Source organism: Zeus faber (genome assembly GCF_960531495.2).
Source record: "Zeus faber genome assembly, chromosome: 8".
Classification (NCBI taxonomy): Eukaryota; Metazoa; Chordata; class Actinopteri; order Zeiformes; family Zeidae; genus Zeus; species Zeus faber.
Genome location: NC_137195.1, coordinates 24,426,490 through 24,445,723, shown reverse-complemented (window position 1 = coordinate 24,445,723; position 19,234 = coordinate 24,426,490). Strand labels below are relative to the sequence as shown.

At 44.5% G+C, this 19,234-nt stretch overlaps 2 protein-coding genes across 2 annotated transcripts in view; both read left to right on the top strand.

Annotated features, from left to right (window-relative positions):
* Nucleotides 1–10,495, top strand: part of taf2 (TAF2 RNA polymerase II, TATA box binding protein (TBP)-associated factor) — a 37,984-nt gene extending 27,489 nt beyond the window's left edge. The window contains exons 23-27 of the mRNA XM_080005418.1: nucleotides 1,933–2,042; nucleotides 7,308–7,573; nucleotides 8,265–8,426; nucleotides 9,005–9,107; nucleotides 9,226–10,495. Of these exons, the coding sequence (XP_079861544.1) occupies nucleotides 1,933–2,042; nucleotides 7,308–7,573; nucleotides 8,265–8,426; nucleotides 9,005–9,107; nucleotides 9,226–9,524 (940 nt within the window). The 3' untranslated portion in view covers nucleotides 9,525–10,495. The remainder of the gene's footprint in view (nucleotides 1–1,932; nucleotides 2,043–7,307; nucleotides 7,574–8,264; nucleotides 8,427–9,004; nucleotides 9,108–9,225) is intronic.
* Nucleotides 10,496–12,447: 1,952 nt separating this feature from the next.
* enpp2 (ectonucleotide pyrophosphatase/phosphodiesterase 2) overlaps nucleotides 12,448–19,234 on the top strand; it is a 31,072-nt gene continuing 24,285 nt past the window's right edge. Inside the window, exons 1-3 of the mRNA XM_080005419.1 lie at nucleotides 12,448–12,467; nucleotides 13,467–13,569; nucleotides 18,395–18,544. Of these exons, the coding sequence (XP_079861545.1) occupies nucleotides 12,450–12,467; nucleotides 13,467–13,569; nucleotides 18,395–18,544 (271 nt within the window). The 5' untranslated portion in view covers nucleotides 12,448–12,449. The remainder of the gene's footprint in view (nucleotides 12,468–13,466; nucleotides 13,570–18,394; nucleotides 18,545–19,234) is intronic.

Here is a 19,234-nt window from a genome sequence, read left to right as displayed (position 1 = left end):
CTCTCGGTGCGCGGGGTGCTCATCGCTGGGGGGTGGGCTGGGGGTCGGGGCACCGTCTGCTGCCCTCTGTTCTGTGGTCCGCATGCTCGGCGGCCGGGGGCTGACCAGGGGCCTGATGGGGGCGCGGAGCTGCCCGGATGGTGGGGGTGCATGGCAGGCCTCTGCGCCCATGGCTGATCGCTGTAGGTTGGGTGCCTCCAGCTTGCGTGGTCGGATCTATGTGGCCGCTCCCAAGCCTGCTGCACCCCTGCGTTGATCTGGTTGCGCTTCGCCTATATCTCCCAGTGTCAAAACTCATACTCAGTACATACACCACACAATAGGCCACGGGCTTGCCGGATGGGTGGGGTGCGAGTTATGTGGGTGGGGATGTGGCAGGCGGCCGCCATCTTGTCCGTCATGCTCCTGCCCCGACATGCTGGGGGGGGGGGGGGGGGCTGACATCTGGGTGCCTTGCGCTGAGCACACTCTGCTACGTGGATGGGCGCTCAGGCTCGCAGGTCGGGTGGGGCGTCTGGTTGGCTGCGGTGGGGCGGGCCTCGCCCTTGTGCGGGGCGTGGGTGGGCATGGGGTTCCCCCCCACTCGCCTGCGGGGCAAGTGGTTCGGGTGGGGTGCCGGTCTGTCGACGCGGGGCCTGGCTCCCGGCTTGGGGTCCGTGCCTGGCGCCCGTGGCCCGGGTTCTGCGCCTGCGGCTGTGTCTTGTGCCTGCACTTGGGGATGGGTTGTATGTGTGCGCCTCAGCGGTGTGGCGTCTCCTGGCGCTCTCTGGAACTGGGTTATGCTCCTCACGGCCGGGTGTCGGCTTCAGGGCCCTGATGCTTGGACGCGCCACGACATAATACTGGCCTTATACGCTAGAACCAATTGGGATAAGTCCCATACACTCACCTGTGGACAGCTCACACACACAAACCCACACACCAGGCGATCCCATCACACACAGACACACACACACACACCACCAACACCTGCTTTGAACTTACCCCAGCACCCTCCTGGTTGCATTCCTCTCCTTTCCTCCCTCATTTACTGCCATATCTATGACAGGAAGAGGCCACATGGCTAATTGTTCTTCCACTTTTCCTGGACCTGATTAACTATTTTTTTTCAATACATGTTGTCCTCCGATGTTTATGTTTTCCGTGTAAATGTTTGGTTCTATGTTTAATTGTCTCACCCGTGGTGAATCTCCTCCTCTTGAAGTAGTGATCAGTTGTTTACAGACCCAAACATGGTAAAATAGTTCTCCAAATAGGGGGGTTGGTGATGGCTCTGTATAACAATAAACTGTTCTTCCACAGGTCGTCCTCAGGACAGAGTTATTGCAGCAGTTCTTGATATTTAATAATTTAATTATGGGTTGTATGCCCAGCATGTTGACAGCACAGGTTAAATAAATAAATAAAAACCTGATTTCCAGAAGGAAGGTTAGCGCTAATAAAGGTCTAAGTGAGGTCATTCTTAAATTAAACCTGGTCAGAAGCAGGTTAATTTTTAGATTAATGGACACGTGCCTCCAGGGTTAAGTTCGATCTTGACAATAGAGAAAATTGATAATCTGGACTAAGACTAGCACCGATCTTGTTATATATCTGTCTTACTGTGGGTTTTGCTTCGCCTAGTTTTAATTGTATATTATAAATGTTTTTATTTATTTATTTATTTATTTTTTTGCATCAACGTTCCAGCGCCGAGATTGTCTGTAAACCCCGTCATTCTAGCTCCTGCATTTCACCGGACTCCTTCGTCCACCACTCGCACTTGCTTCTCGGACAGTTTTTTTCTTCACTCTCCCACTTCATATTGTATTCCTTTAGTCTTTCTGTATGATTCTGACGCCATACTTGAAGTCGCTGTAAGCTGATTGTCTTTGAACTGTTAAGAGAATGTACCTTTTATTCCAAATTTTTTTTTTTTTTTTGCCCAATCAGACACAAGATCCTGGGAATGCTGGCTAAGAACCCGCCTTTCACCAAGGCAACAGATTCGGCTCTTTGCAACGAAGCCCTGGTCGACCAGCTGTGGAAGCTGATGAACTCGGGTGAGACATTGTATTTTATTTATTTCACAGTTTTGTTTATTGGGCTTTTCAGAGCATATGCAATTGTCAACCTGTGATGCACTGTGTGTTCTGACACCTTTCTATCATAGCAACATTAACTTTTTCAGCAATTTGTGCTACAGTAGCTCTTCTGTGGGATTGGACCAGACAGGCTAGCCTTCGCTCTCCACGCGCATTAATGAGCTCATGGTTGCCCATGACCTTTCTATCATAGCAGCATCAACTTTTTCAGCAATTTGTGCTACAGTAGCCTCTCTGGGGGATTGGACCAGATGGGTTAGCCTTCGCTCCCCACACCTATTAATGAGTTCATGGTTGCCTATGACCCTGTCACCCGTTCACCGGTTGTCCTTCCTTGGACCACTTTTGGTAGGTACTAACCACTGCATACTGGGAACACCCTTTAAGACCTTCTGTTTTGGAGATGCTCTGGCCCAGTCATCTATCCATCATAATTTGGCCTTTGTCAGAGTCACTGAGATCCTTACGCTTGCCCATTTTTCCTGCTTCCAACACATAAACTTCAAGAACTGACTGTTCACTTGCTGCCTAATATTTCCCACCCCTTGACTGGTGCCATTGGAACAAGATGAGCAATGTCCACCTGTCAGTGGTTTTAATGTTGTGGCTGATCCGTGTATGTACCCAATTTATTTTTTACGTCTTATATAACTAAAACATTTAGCTTCGATACACATCAAATTAGGAAAGATAATTTGCATACCAAAGAACAAGAAATAATAAAGATAAAATAAATACTTTCAATTATACACCCAAATCACCACACACGCGCACACACAAACACGCACACGCACACGCACACACACACACATGCACACGCACACACACACACACACACAATAAATATTTGGCAATAGTAGAATTTTCCCGGAAACTACCACCTCGCATGTGTTTTATGGTCATATGTGTTATATTATGATTCTAATCGTTTTTCCCTCGACTATGGGAGATTTTTTTTCCACCACTTTTGGGTTTCAATGTAAAATTGCTGATGCTCTGCTGAAATTTGTGGTTTAAGTTTATTATTTTTGATTTAATTTAAACAGGCAGGCAATAGTCTCATTAAGGCAATGTAAGTTTATTTGTACAGCACATTTCATACATGAGGGTAATTGAAAGTGCTTCAAATAAGGCATAGAGGGACATAAGACATTATATAAAAGCACAGAATAATAAAAGCATACCATTTAAAAAATCTACAAACATTCATCAAAGTTACAGCAAAACAGAAATATAGTCACATTGAGGGGAGGGGAACCACATAAAGTCTACACCAATAAATATACATTTCCTCTATGATTTCATTTTATTCATGTTGGGTCCTGCATTTGTTTGTTGAACTTTTACAAAGTAGTTGTTCTTGGCTTTAAATGGGGACTGGGGAGACGGGGGAAACGCTCAGAATTAGGTTGAAAACAGCAGTAAACGGGTTGAATCTATGACATATAAGGACTCTCGTCTTAACAAGGTAAATTTATAAATACAATTTGTCGTTGTTCAAGCAGGCATATTAAATTTGTAGTTTTTTCTTTATATCTACAAGCGGGGAATATCTGTGGGCACACGTACGCAATAGGAGTGCTCTCATTCTCTGTTACTCAACCACCGGACGATTTATGTAAAAGTCTGAGACCCAAAATAAACACTCTCAACACCCACAATTTCCAATACCCACGCCAGCTGCACGAGCGCTCACGGTAAGGAACGTTTATCAGAACGGCTTCAGACAATGAATTCACTTATTAAATGATTCCCAATGTCCGTGTCCTGTTCCATCTACATTTTGCATCGTCAGACACAATAGAGCTGTGTAATACACGCAAACCTATACCAAAGAACATGCAAACCCTCTCCCATTACCTCCAGGCACTGTTAAACCCACACGGGTAAGAAAGGTAAACCCAAAAAACACACAGGCTCACACGCACACAAAAAAACACAAGGATTCAATTAGATTCATATATGGACCAGCTGCCATTCATCACTTTCTATGAGGTGAAAGAGTAGAACGTCTTGTACCACGCAGCTGTCTGATGTCATTTTGGGAACACAGTTTGACTGAAAATTTGACTCTAAATGCAGCAAATCCTCAATAGCCATCTTTCTTAAAATAAACAAAATAAATAAATACAATTCTGCTCTGGCGCTCAATAGTTGGTTGTTTCGTTTTTATATCCTGGCTTTTAAAATATAAACTGATACTCTTGTTAGTTGACACTCTTACAGACCCCACCAGTAGTTGGGGTTGACGACTGAAAATTGACACTGAAAATAAGTATTTCTTCTCAGGAAACTCGCAGTCTTAAGTGCAGTCGTAATATTAAGTGGTAATAAAACCTCTTTTACTAAAGGAATATTATTCTTGGTCATGGTTGTTGTTACAGCCTTGTATTTGCTCCCCTTCTTTGTGTTTTGAACTATATTACCTCTTTTCACTGTAAAAGTAGATGGGTACAAGTAAGTCTTTTTTAACCTTTGCTTCAGAAATGACGTTACACAGGGTTTGTCCCAAGTCTTCAACAACACACAAATTGGCTCTGAACTGTAATGTTTTGTTTTCCGGATTAGAAATGTGCTTGAAAATTTGAGTGGACGCCTGGAAAACGTGGGATCTTTTTTTCTATAATGCTTTGTGATGACCAAACGACAAATACATTAACATCTTGTTCGTGTCGATTTAAATACAAGAATACAAAGTGTATTCACAACCCGAAAGGAAATGAATCGGAAAAGATTCAAGACCTTGAGACAATCAACGATGTGATATTTGGACTATGTGCAGGCACTAGGTCTGAATGACCTAATAGTCTGCTAATGGCACACACCACCGCATACAGTGTGAACTCAAAACACCATGGCATTTTGCTAGTTTCTTGTTCCTAACATGTCTTTCTGTCCAAAAACTGGACTAGACTGTATGTATGTGGACCATATACAGTGTATATACGTACAAAGATAAAGCTATACGATTTGTATACCTTTGCATCCAAGATAGTGTTGATCTGCAATCTAATTCCCTCTGTCCTTTTGGAAGGCCTATGGAATGACAAGCTTTTTATTTTTAATACATTTATGTCACCACCGACCCCCTCATCAGAGGACAGCCTCACCATATCTTGATCAACATGCACAAATCATTTGAAAAACAGGCCTGTTCTGTCTGCGCTAGTTCCATACCAGCGCTGGGCTTCAGGCCCTTCACTATTTTCTCCCCGTAGCCCTCACCATCTGCCTCGTTTATTTCTTGAGGAATGCAAATGTATTTGGGATCCTCCTGGGCTTCTCTGACTTGTTTGCTTAGAATCTGGTGCGTGCCGCCACCTGTGTTGTTGCAATGCAATCACGCTGACAGAAAACCGGGCTCTGCATTTGTGGTTACACAGAGCTGTCGAGCCTTCTCTGGGCAGCGTGATTGAGCCTAACAGATTCCAGGAAACTGGGACTATTGGCTTCCCCCCAAAAAAACCTGTCACAACACTCCATAAGCCCCATGACGTGGCCCCACTTTTTCCAGATTGTGGACCAGGAAGACAAATCTAAGGGTATGTTGTAGTGTGTTTTGGGGTTTTTTCCAAATACCTGTTTTGGAGAGGCGGTGTAGTTGTCATGGATGTTGCAGCTGATTTCCTGACTAAATTTTCTTCTCCTTAAAGTAGAATGACAACTATTAACAGAACGATAACCATGATCTTCAGATTAGTAATGCCCAGACCAGGGGCTTCAAACTGTGTACACGTTACTACGTTACTAAAACGTTACGTATGGACATATTAAACCTTCCCTCGTCTGTGCAGGGTTAATGTCCACACAACCTCTTGGAAATTTAACACGATTCCCAGGCACTGTAAAAACAAAACATGGGAACATCTTACAGTTAGTCTTTAAAATGCTCACACTAACCATCTTGCTATCAAAGTTGCCATTCCTCAGAGGGACGTTCCCCCCCCCCCCATAATTCCGTAAATATTAAAATTTGTAGAAAGAGAGGCATATGTCTTAGTGTGCAGACATCATTTATAAGCATGGCCCTTGGGTGGCCCAACCTTTGGGGTTATACAAATCTACAGTAGTATTTTTCTTTATTGCTCTCTTCCTTGTCGAATTGGTCTTGTGTTCTTGGTGCCGTTACTTTTTCATATACCTAGGTCGGTCTTCTCCCATTGTATGCTCGGGTTTCATTGGGTTTTTCTGGGCCAGGGGGCCCTGTGTGTCTGTCAGCTTGCTTGCTGGTCTGCGCCCTCCAAGTCTGCCAACCCAAATACACAAAACCGCTTGAATGCAAAGGATGGGCATAGCTCCACATTCTGAAAGTCTATTATTCCCGAGTTATGGCGAATATTATCTCCTGTTTGCAGACTCGCAGGCATCAGGAATGAGTGAAAATATTTGATCACCCTGAGTTGTGGCAACCCGAGTTTTGTTTGTAAGTTAATCAGTGTGGGTGGCTGATGGGTAGCTGGCCTGACTCTGCTGGCCGAGGCTGCCAATCCAAATACACAGTGACCCAAGAGCTGTAACCTCAATACTATGGTACAATAATGTCCCGGTTGTTTCATTTTGTTTCCCTAAAGCCGCAACCCCCATCCCCTCGCGCCCGCCCGCCCCTCTCATGTGTCAAACACACGCGCGCAAAAACACCCAGGGAGGCTGCTGGAGTGGGGGTGGCCCCGCGGTGTTCACTGCGAGATTAGGGCATTACGCTCACACTCACCGCTTCTCTCCAAAACCGTGTGTCCTGTTCCAAACCCACCAACCGCCCACCCCCAGTGGAGGCCCACAGACCTTGGGTTTTTTTCGGACAACAGCGGTGGTTGGACTTCAATTTATGGCCACTATCAAACTACCCGTGCTCAAATGGCTTATAATGATATGTCCAGGATTTCGGCTCACTAGGACTGAAGGAGCCTGTGTTCATACAGTGTTGGTAGAGCTCATGTTTTCTCTCCAGGGACCGTTAAATACAAATGCGGTTGAAGAAAATGAACGCCTCCTTGAGCCACGGGTTAATAAAAAGTCTGTGGCAGTTTTTCACCTAAACAGCATTTGTGTTACCCCCGCCTTTCTGAACCCTCCTCTCATCTTTCGCTTCTATGCACCTGATGTGATTGGTGGCTGCAGTATCATCAGGTTTAGTTTTACCATTGATCTTTACCGTGCCTCCTTCCTCTCCGTGCCTCATACTGTATCTTTCACTCTTTTCCCACGTCATCCTCTTATTGCCAGGGACGTCGCACGACTGGCGGTTGCGATGCGACGCCGTCAACCTCTACTACACCCTGTTCGGCCTTACGCGCCCGTCCTGCCTGCCCCTGCCGGAGCTGGGCCTGGTGCTCAACCTGAAGGAGAAGAAGGCCGTGCTCAACCCCACCATCAAGCCCGAACTGGCAACCGGCGCAGCCATCGACACCCCAGCCAGCATCGGCATCCATGGCATCGGCATGAACTACTCGACAGTAAGCGAAGGTCGCGGATGTGGAGTGAACCAGTGGGTAAGAGGGTTGTTGACCTTCAGTTCAAGTGAAGTCAGATTTGAGACTGAATCATGTATCATGGTTGTCTGAATAATAAAAATAATAATAATACACTGGGGTGCACAAATGAAGAGTCCATAACCGTTTTACTGCAAAGGCATAGGCTCCTATAATCCTCCAGGGGTTGTAGGAGCCTTAACTGGAATTGAGCTGGCTTCCACTAGACCCCTTCTGATTTTAACCACTGTGCTTGCCAAACTTGTTTACATAAACTCATTCCTTTATTCAAAATAGTCCCTTCACCCTTACTTTCTCCCGCTCAATTTGGTGATTTCCCTAAATGAGTGACCAATACTATTGAAGCAAAATGTATCATATGTTGTAAATGCTAAAAGGTGTAGAACTCACCTTGCCGCAATTTGGAATTATCAGGGACCTTCCATTTGATATTAGAACGATATTTGTGTTGCAATTATTTTATTATTGTATTGCCATTTCTTCAACTTTTGACACATATTTGCACGCTTGACTATTTGAAGATCACGCTCCTCTGTCCCTTGTGAACCGTGAAAAGCATTTTCATCATTAGACAAACAATGATTTTTTTTCAAACGCTTTCAAACGAATTTGTTGTCAAGATGGGGTGGTGATAAAATTCCAAAATACTTGAATTCTCATGTTCTAATCCCCCCACCCCCCACCCCACCAGTTGGACGAGGAGCCAGACCCCATCTCGTTGGGTGTGTGCGGCGTGGGTCAGCCCCCTCAAGGCCTGAAGAGGAAGGTGGAGACCCCCCTCGGCTCCCCCCCAGAGCCAGGGCAAGTGCTGCAACCGCAGGACGAGGACGGAGGCAGACGCTACAAGATCCGGGTGAGCGCTCTCTCTAAAACGTAGGGAGGTTTTTTTTTTGTTTTTTTTTCGAGATATCCAAACCCTGTGGTGAATAATCTAGTTGAGGTCTATTGAGGAAATGTATGAGACTAACATTAAAGTACTGCTATGGTATAACAAACTAAATCTCTCGTATTTTTCAGGCCTCATACTGTGAGCAACTTGTGGTAATATCTCGTCATCAGCATTCATCTAAACTGTATGCCAATATGACTATCTGCATTTCATTACAATACCACTGAAACATGTCTAGATGGATATATTACTCTGATCTGCACTCCACTTAACACCATAACGAATCCCCTCTTTATAAGTATCTCGGAGCAGATCTCCAAGAACTCCAGAACTCCTTGAGCCAATGCCTTGCTCAGGGGCATTGCCAGAAGTGTCTAAACCCTAACATGCATGTCTTTAAGGTGGGCCGGAGAAAACCCACCCGAACACGGGGAGAACAGAAAGGCCCCAGCCACCATATTTGCCTACATATAGAAATATAGCACTGACGTTAACAGCATTAATATAGACTTGTGTTTGGTTTCATGCGCTCTGCCGTGCAGTTCAACACCATGGAGGAGGAAGACATCGATATGGAGACCGTCCACGACAGCCAAGCCTTCATCCACCACCACCTCAATCTGCTCGAGAGACCCTCCACCCCGGGTTAGACCACACACACACACACGCACAAACACACACACTATTGCCTCTGCATGATGGTCAGACTTGAACCAGCTCAGACGCACAAATGGAAATATCTGTTTTTCTTTCCTCCTTTCAGGCAAAGAGCCACCGTCAGTGGAGCAGTCTATGCTCTCTATGCCGGCCACTCCGGTGCCGTCCTTCTCCAAGGAGACGTCCTCATCCTCCAAGCACGGCGGCGAGCACGGCCACCACCACCACCACCACCACCACGAGCACAAGAAGAAGAAGAAGAAGCACAAGCACAAGCACAAACACAAGCACAAGCACGAGGGCAAGGATAAGGACAAGGACCGGGACCGGGACAACTCCCGCGCCTACAGCAACAGCCCGGCCGGCAGCGGCAGGTCCCTGCGCTCGCCCTCCCTCTCCGACTAGGGCGTCCGGTACCTTCCATTTCACCCTAAACTGCCACCTCCTTTTAGGGAAACCCCCCTCCCCCTCGCCAGGCTGACCTGGCGAAAGAAAGAAAATGTCAAAAATGTACTACAAACGCTGAAAACAAACGCGAAAGGGGGAAAAAGCGCCCTCGGGACAAAAAAAGATGATACATCGCTGCACACACACACACGCAGTCACTGACGTTTGTACAATATTTGAATTCCCATTTAAAGAAAAAAAAAAAAAATTATGAATGATTTCCACTACCTTCAGACTTGGTTTTGAGGCTAGACATCTGAATACGTATTATTTGGCTAAAAAAATGAATAAACAAACAAACGTGAATGCAACATTCCGGCAGTGCAGACCAGGCTGGAACTTCATACACTGAAAGAGAATCATTGGCTTGGAGTCACTGGATCAACTTGAAATAACTGCTTTAATTTGTTTAATCCTATATATATTTTTTTTTTAGGTTTTCTTAATAGGAGACTTAAATTATGTTCAGGGGTATGTTCAGGCCAGATATTTGGAGTAAACTAGAGCAGTCCTAGCAGGCAGCAGCAACATCTTGTCTTGTCTGATTTTGTACCGCAGCTCTAATAATGTGCTTTGACCCCCTCTGACTAGATCGCTTTTATACCGTTTAAGTGAACTTCCAGAAGCGTCCACCATGTCTCCATGTCTTACACACACACACACACTTACCGTATGAATGAGTTTCTATGCTTTGGACAACCCTTTCTAGGCTGTCTGCAGCAGGTAAACACACACACACACACACACCTCTCCCCCCGCAACTCCATCCCATTATTATTCACAGAGTGGTCGGCCAGGAGGAACTTCGATGGCCTGCCGTTCGACCATTCTGTTTTGTCACGTCCCTTGATTCACAGTTGCTAATTAAAACCACGTTTGAATTTATTGTGGAATTTTTATATATATATATATATATATATATATATATATATATATATATATATATATATATATATATATATATATATATATATATATACTGTCTGTGTGTGTGTGTGTGTGTGTGTGTGTGTGTGTGTGTGTGTGTGTGTGCACGCATGCATGCACACACGCGCGCGCTCATTCCATCAGACGCATTTAAGCCTGGATTTAGATGGAACGCTTAACGCTCTTGTGCTTTTTTAGTCATTTTCAAAGCTGGGTTTGGGAAATGATGTCTCATTGTTGACAAAGAATCTCACATGGTCTTTTGAGAACCCCTTTGAATTTGCAGTTTTCCTTTGTCTATGACTTGAAAGATATGTGTGGGGGGAAAAAAAGGAGGTTATGGTGGAATGTTTTAGCCTTTAGTCAGAAGTACCTTATTTTACTACGTGTATGTTTTTTTATCAACCTTTTGTACCATTCATCCCGATACATGTTTGAATAAATAAAGTGAGCTATAAGTATTTGTTATTGTGTTTATGCATTGACATTATTGACCACCTGGTATTATCATTACTCAAATAGTTGTAATTCTTATTTTATTTATATATATATATATATACAGTATAAAAAAGCTTTTGGATGTTTGGAATAGTAATTATACCCTGTTCACCTGTTTTTAAATTTGTTTTGCAAAGATGTGCTGTGACTGCAAACATACCAGTCAAATGTCCTTGTAAATGAAGAACAATCTGTTAACAATTCTTAGGTAAAGTTCAATCGCATAAGAAATGTTTTAGGGTTGGGTAAAAAGAAAACACAATGTCAAACTTTAGGATGTTTTTTTTGTCTGTAGCCCTAGGTGTCAAGTCCATTTATCAAGAGATCTAGCAGGGATTTCAACAGGAAATTAGCTAAATGTGTTTCAGCCTCTGTTGCAGAACCCGACCACTGTGTGTGTGTGTGTGTGTGTGTGTGTGTGTGTGTGTGTGTGTGTGTGTGTGTGTGTGTGTGTGTGTGTGTGTGTGTGTGTGTGTGTGTGTGTGTGTGTGTGTGTGTGTGTGCGTGCGCCGGCCCTGTGTTGGAAAGCAGGCTTTGGGTTCAGTATCCTGGGTTGACCTCCAATCCTTTGATCGCCAGCCTGCCAACACACCTCTTCCTCTCTCTAACGCTTCCCCCACTGCCAAGTCTATAATAACTTCCAGTGGACTGTTTGACCTCTGCCCCTTCCTCCCTCTCGCTCCCTCTCCCGTTCTGTTTCCGTGAAAGTAGAGTCGTAATCATTTGATGGAAGCACAAACCGCAACCGAGCACAAGCGGGCTAGTCGGCGCGACTCGGCCGGGCACGGTGGCACCCTGGCCTCGGGATGAGCGTAGAAATAAGGCTGTCGAGTCGAGCGAGTCCCAGAATCCTTCTGGGTGTGTAGCGCACTTTCGCCTCCAAATTTTGCTCTCTTCCGATCGACCGATTTGTCTTCGTTCTCTCTTGGGTCACTTGAGGCGGTGGTGGTGGGTATATGTTGTTATCCCGGGGGGGCTGCTCTTTCTTGGGAGTGTTCATCCGTAATCGACAGTTTACTGACCACAACTGGCTACAATGCTTCATCGAGGTCACCATGGCTGTCTTTCGCTTCTTGCATGCGACCGATCAGTGTGTTCTCGCTGGACTCATCGTTTGGCGGAACCCTGCAATAGAAACAGCATAAAGCAGAGCTATACCGCAAGTAGCCGTTTTGTTTTTGTTTTTTTCAAAGTGCCTGCTAAATAAAACGTCAACTACGGGATTTATCAAAAGAAAAGTGATCTGACGGATTGCCACTTTAATTTGTACAGCGTCTCCCCAAATCGCTCCCACCACCAAGCGGCGGAATTCCGGGGCAGGCCGAGGCCCCGCCTCCCGGCCGGGAAGGACCAGTCAGGCTCCGGCGCCCACCTTCCCTGGTGGTCTCACGGCGTGCCTCCGAGGTCCAGCATCACTCCACCCGCGGCACGGGACCACACTCGCCGAGACCGTGGAGCATGTTGCTGGGGAATCTGGTACGTTTATCTGGTTGTGTGTTTATTTTTGAAAGGGATAAAGGGAACGGGTGTAACGGCTGGGAATCGTTTGGAACACAGTCGTGTGTTGGTCCGTCGTTCGAGGGGCGACTTTCGAAGGGTTTGTTCCAGTGATCGTAATGCGGCTACGGGGGGTCCTGCTCCCTTCCAACACTCCGCCGCATCCTTCCTGTCCCGGGGAAAGGGTTATTATAGCTCCCCTTTCTATTACCTGCATATGCTACTTTGATTCTTTCCCTATAGTCATTATGTAAATAAATATAAATGTTTTGGGTTTTGGGGTTGTTTTTTTTTATCACTTTTGTGGAAAAAAATGGGAAAAGTTTGGGAACAGTCCAAGCTCTCCTTGCTATTCCCTGCTAGTAATACTTTGATAGGTTGCTCATAGACATAAGTAGTTTATATTATTATTATTATTATGGGGGACACAGTTTTGACCTTTTCCGATACAAAAGTTAGCCAGTGTCTTTCTGTTTAGTCGTTATTTTCCGTTAGTCTTGACTTTAGTCAGAAGACTACATTAATTGTGTGGTTAAAAAAAAATAAACAATGTTCTGATTTCACTTAAGGCTCGAGATTACACATTTAAGTTTGTATCTTGTCATCGAATGTTGAGGGAATGAGTTGGTTGAGTGGTGTGAGACAGCATGAGGTGTGAATCTGAACGTTTTATGGTTAGCAAGGTTATAAATGGCTGACAAAAAAGAAAAGGGCGGATTACAGCTAGGTGTGATTCTGAAGTTAACACAGCAAGAGGGATTCTTTGAACCGAAACGGTTGCTCAACCTTCAGTTCAACGATATATAGTGACTAAATTATTAGCAAAGGATTGGTTGTTTAGGTTCTGTGACTGTATAATATGTTGAACTGTTTCTGTAGTCACTCTGGATCCATTCAGAATCAAGTATTGACTATGTACCATCTGACCGTTGCTGGATCACGTGGTCGAACGTTTGACGTATCCAGGCTTCCTTTCAGGTCGTGGGGGTCCTGTCCATCCTGTGTGGCGCTGATGTGTGCTGGGGCTACGTCTACGACCGTCCCAGGCGGTCCGGGGAGGGGGCCTCGGCCAGGACAGACTGTGAGTACCCTCTGCCAGAGAGCTGAAAACCCCATTCATATCCTGGATCGAGGGCTTTCATTATTAGTCATAATGTCGTAACCATCCAAGGTACGGTGGACTTACCACGAGCTATAGTATGAGATTGAGAAACGATGGTGTACGCTCCTGTAGATGCCACAAGTCTGTGTGGTATCAGCCTTGTTTTAAGAAAAACGTGTTTTATCCGCGATGTCATGGAGATTTATTACACTGCCCACTTTCCTAAAGGGTAACAGTGATCCTCTGATTGGTGGAGCTCGCTGTTACCACCGAAATGTTGACCGAACGTCACTGTCGGCTAGTGGGTTACTTCTACCACTGATCTCGTTTATGTTATGTTTACTATTACAAATTATTACAGTTATTACTGATTACTATTATTAACAATATAAACACTAAAATATCAGAATCAGAATCAGGATAGTCTTTATTGCCAAGTAAGTTTACACGAACAAGTAATTTGTCTTGGTGTTCGGTGCATAAATGAAACAAATGTAAAACAATAAGTAATATATAAGTAAAATATATAAGAATATGTAAAATAAGGCTGTTTTTTTATTTTTTATAAAGCTGTACAGTTTGTGCAGGAATGTGCAAATGTTCAGTCTAAAGTGTAACAGTTTGTGCAATGTTCAATATGTGTATGTGCAATGTTGCAATGTTCACGGATAAAAGTACAGAAGAATGAGGAATGTGCGTTAATGTAACGCATTGACATACCCATCAGTTTAAGGTGTAATGGGGTGCGGAGGCCTCACCACAAGAAACTGTTCTTGTGGTGAGAGGTTTTGGCCTTGTTGGACCGCAGCCTCCTGCCAGAGGGAAGTGTATTTTGTGTCCGGGGTGGGACGGGTCAGCCAAAATCTTACCTGCACGCCTCAGGGTCCTGGAGGCGTACAGGTCCTGGAGAGATGGCAGATTGCAGCCAATCACCTTCTCAGCAGAACGAATGACACGCTGCAGTCTGCCCTTGTCCTTGGTGGTTGCAGCAGCTTACCAGATGGGGATGGAGGAGGTGAGAATGGACTCAATGATGGAGGTGTAGAAGTACACCGTCATCGTTTCTGGCAGGTTGAACTTCCTCAGCTGCGGCAGGAAGTACGTCCTCTGCTGGGCTTTCTTGACCATGGAGCTGATGTTCAGCTCCCACTTGAGGTCCTGGGAGATGATGGTTCCCAGGAAGCGGCAGGACTCCCACAGAGTTAACTGGGGAGTCACACAGGGTGATGGGGGTGAGTGGGGCTGCGTTCTTCCTGAAGTCCACAACCATCTCCACAACCATCTCCACTGTCTTCACAGTGTTGAGCTCCAGGTTGTTCTGGCTGCACCAAGTCACCAGATGGTCAAGCGCCCACCTGTAGGTGGACTCATCCCCACCAGAGATGAGCCCAATGAGGGTGGTGTTGTCCGCAAATTTCAGTTTCAATTTCAATATGGGGCTGCCCACTGAAAGTTGATGAATCGAGTCAGCAGTCGGAGTCAGTCGACTGAGAATCTTCAAGTTGGCAGTGTTTGTTTTTTTTCAGTCAGTGTGCATAACAGTAACAGGATTAAACAGAAGCTCACAAAATGCACACGGATAACATTTTTAATGAGGATTTATAAATAAGGGGAATCATAAATATTTTCATTTTAATTTTTCCGTGCGCCCCATTCCTCCCAATATAACAACTGAAAACAGTGTGGGGAGGGGGCACGGAGGAACGGGCCACGACTCATAGACTTGTTAAGATTATTTTCTGCGCATTGCGCATTGAGGGGGGGGGTGATCGTCTACGTCGTCACGTAGAAAGTGTTTTGTGTTTATTTTGTGCCATAAACAGACATCAACATCTAACATCGAAACATCTAAAACGTGCATTGCTAACGCGCGTATCATCCGTACAGATGCGCAAAATGCACCCCGATTGCTCGCTCTCTACGTCCCCCCCACCTATCCTCCCTATAGGAAGAGCCGGCCCCGTAGAAAATGTGCATCGATCAGCCGACTCTGATTCAACTGACAAAATTCTGAGTCAGGTACAGCCCTACTATAATAATGACAAAGGTCAAATTCAAGACGAAGCGCGCTAAACTATCGTTAGATTGGAAGGTCGTTTGAAAGGTATCGTGTGCAATGGTTTACGGAATGAGTAGTTTCTTCAGTCTTAAAATAATTATGTCTTGTACCTTTGCCTTTTTTCTTTGTTTTCCAATTAATTTTTGCTCCGAATCAAATGTTTTATGGTCAAGATTCATCTCAAAGTTTGTTGGCTTGGTTCCAGGCTTAAGACTCTTTGTATCAGGATTTTTTTGAAACGTCAATCGAGTGAGTGAATGGTAAATTCACTTCCTGAAACAAGGCTGTTCAAAAAGTCACTGTTGAGCTCTATTACTCTCCAACCTTGTCGGATTCAAAACACACATAACACACCGACCCTTACTGCCATGATTTGGGAGAGAGCATGAAGTAGTACTTTCATATTTTGATGATCAAATGTAGTATTAATGGCAATTTACGGCCATCCTCAAATAAGCTATGATCATAATTTCTGGTAATGCATTAAACTCTGACTCAATGTATATTCTGACTCCATACAACCTACACTTCATGTATTTATAAGGATTTATACTGAGAACCAATGATTTTTTTCTCTCAGGTGCATCTGCCAAGATTTTCTTGATTTTGTTTGACGCGCACAAGCCCTACATATCGCATTCAGTGCAGGAAAACCATAAAATAACATACCATGACCGTTGTTTAGTTTCCAAAAAGCGTCTGCGACGTGTAGTATACTTTGGACGCACATTGATGTACTTTGGCTAAGCGTGCGCAGGGCCGTGCCGAATGTTACGCTGCCTCTGCAAGCCGGCTGTAGAAAACAACTTCTGATTTAATTTAATTTTTTCATTTGTAGTAGAGAAAATACTCAAATCTGAGCACATTCGGAGCAATCAATCAGTCCTGACAAATCTGCGGTGACGTGTGTCGACCCGTTGGCTGCGTCTCAGCGATGCTCGTCTAAACAAGCACTAGATGGAGTTCGGTGAGGTGTTGAATTTCCACGACCAGTGACTGCAGCTCTTTAGGAGTCTCTCTAGCTAACATATAGTTTATCTGCAGGATTATTTTCTTTCTGAAGTGTCTGCCAGCACACACAGAATGAAGCAAGAGGAGTGTAATGTGTGTGTGTGTGTGTGTGTGTGTGTGTGTGTGTGTGTGTGTGTGTGTGTGTGTGTGTGTGTGTGTGTGTGTGTGTGTGTGTGTGTGTGTGTGTGTGTGTTTATGGGGTTAGGGGGCACAACAGATTACTGTACCCCTGGATGGTGGTGGGTGAGAGAGAGAGAGAGCGAGAGAGAGAGAGAGAGAGAGAGAGAGAATGTTTGTCCAGCTCTAAACTATGAAAAGGGAACACGAGCCCACCCCCCCACCCAGATATTCTGACCCTGTCAACATAAAGAAACTAGCGCGAAGCTCCTTGGGTAAGTGGAGTTTGAAAGAACGAGATGGACTTTTGACTTGATGCAGTTACGTCAACAGAGATACTCTAGATATCCTCATGGATGCCTGAAGAAGAAGACAGATAGCAGTCTAAAGCCTGCCCGCCAAATGTGACAGTCAAGTTTTTTTTTTATTGGAATTGTGCTTAAAACGAAGTAAATAAGTCACATAAACTAATGACTTTATTAACGTTAACGTTGGATGTCACCATATCCACTACCGCCAAATCTCTTTTTACATAAGTGAATTGTATGTATTTTTTATTTTATTTATTTACGCCATATAAAGGGAGTTTTAAACTCATTCATTGAAAATGGTGAACACGTACAAACACACACACACACACACACACACACACACACACACACACACTCACACACACCTCTTGGCAGCTCAAATGTTGTTGTTTTTTCGTGAGGGAGTGCACAAGGTACATCTTGTTATAAACACAGTGGCTCATGTCCTGTTTTTAGTAGTCGTTAGTTCAAGCTGTTGACTAGTCGTCGCACGTTTATGATATTAAATTAATTATTTAAATACATATTTTTGGGGCATCAGAAAATGGTTTGAGTTCCAGGGCTTATAACTAACTAATCATTAACACTGTGCTACATTACAGATGGATATAAAACCTAATAACCAGACTTCAAAATATACATTTAATTTACAAGTGGGTGGAGGGGCGCTGCAAAGCTAACCGAGTCCGCGGCCCCGGGAAATGCGCCCGAAGAGGGGTCCCTCACGAGGGGACGCCCTCACCAGGAAAACAATCTTCCATACCCTACATTTCAATGCAAATTATGTAAATATGTAATTTAAATATGTACATAAAAAAAAAAAACAGGGCCGAATAAGTGTACTGAGTGTACACAGCGAGCCACCTGTTAATAACAGTGTCAAAACCGCTCATCAAAAGCTATAATGATTCTGAGTGTGTCAGAACAACCAGCAAGGAGACTGAACATTTATATTTGTTAAAATTAGTTTCAACTTAAAAGCCCTTGAGCGTTACATGCATGGGCCCAGCCATATAGGTTTTAAGGTTAATTCTGACAAGGCGCAGCCCCTGAATGTAGTTTTTTTTTTGCTTAGCCCTACTTGCTATGTGGCTAATGTGACAGTGTACACCTTTTGGTCGTCCCAATTTGAAAATTCACTAGGCAGAAGCATTTCATGTAGCAGTGTGCAATACAATCCATACATAAAATTTAAGGAAAGCTTAAAGGGCTTTCACGAATGTCTTTATCATGTCTTCCTGAATCTCTCTCTCTCTCTCTCTCTCGCTTTCTCTTGCTCTCTCTCTCTCTCTCTCTCTCTCTCCAGCCCGCTCTGCACCTCAGTATGTTCCTACCTCTGGCTCCTGTAGAAAAAGGTGTTTCGAGCTACACGAGGCCCAGCACTGCCGCTGTGACAACCTGTGCAAGACCTACAACAGCTGCTGTGCCGACTTCGACCAGCTCTGCCTCCGGACCGGTGCGCCACCTCTCCATCAGCTTTTAACACTCTATACAGATTCCTCTTTTGACACTTACTATAAAAAGTTGTTGCCAAGTTGGCAAGTGTGCATTAGCTGTTAGCATTAATATTTTTTACAATTCCGTGATCATTTTCCTATAGGATTATTATGCCATTTTTTACAGAGTAAATCAATGAAGGTGACAGTGGTTGACAATGGCCAACATTTTGGGGAACCGTTGTTGTGGGTCTTGCTGTAAACTTGTGGTAAAATCTGTAGAAACTTTTTTCACTGAATCACTTTCAATTTTGTCAATGCTCTCTCACTCTCTCTCTCTCTCTCTCTCTCTCCCTCTCACACTCATATTCTCTACTCATTTATCTCCCTTTATTATATTAGGACGCACTTTGTTCTTCCTTTTTACTTTCGCATGCAAAGCCACATTTCTGGGATTCCCCCTCTCTTATCTCTTTACCATTCTTTTTTCCTTTCATGCCCTGTGTTCTTTTTATACCTCTTTTCCTCTCATATACTTTCTTCCTCTCCTCTTCTCTCTTAAGTCTTCCCCCCGCCGTGTCCTGTGTTGGTGGTCTGATTTTAATGCTGCCTCTCCTACAACTAGGTGGGCTATGGCAGCTCATATCCACCTCGCCAGCGTGTTCCTCCCACTGTTTGAAAACAACGTTGCTGTAATTTTGTTCAAGGCT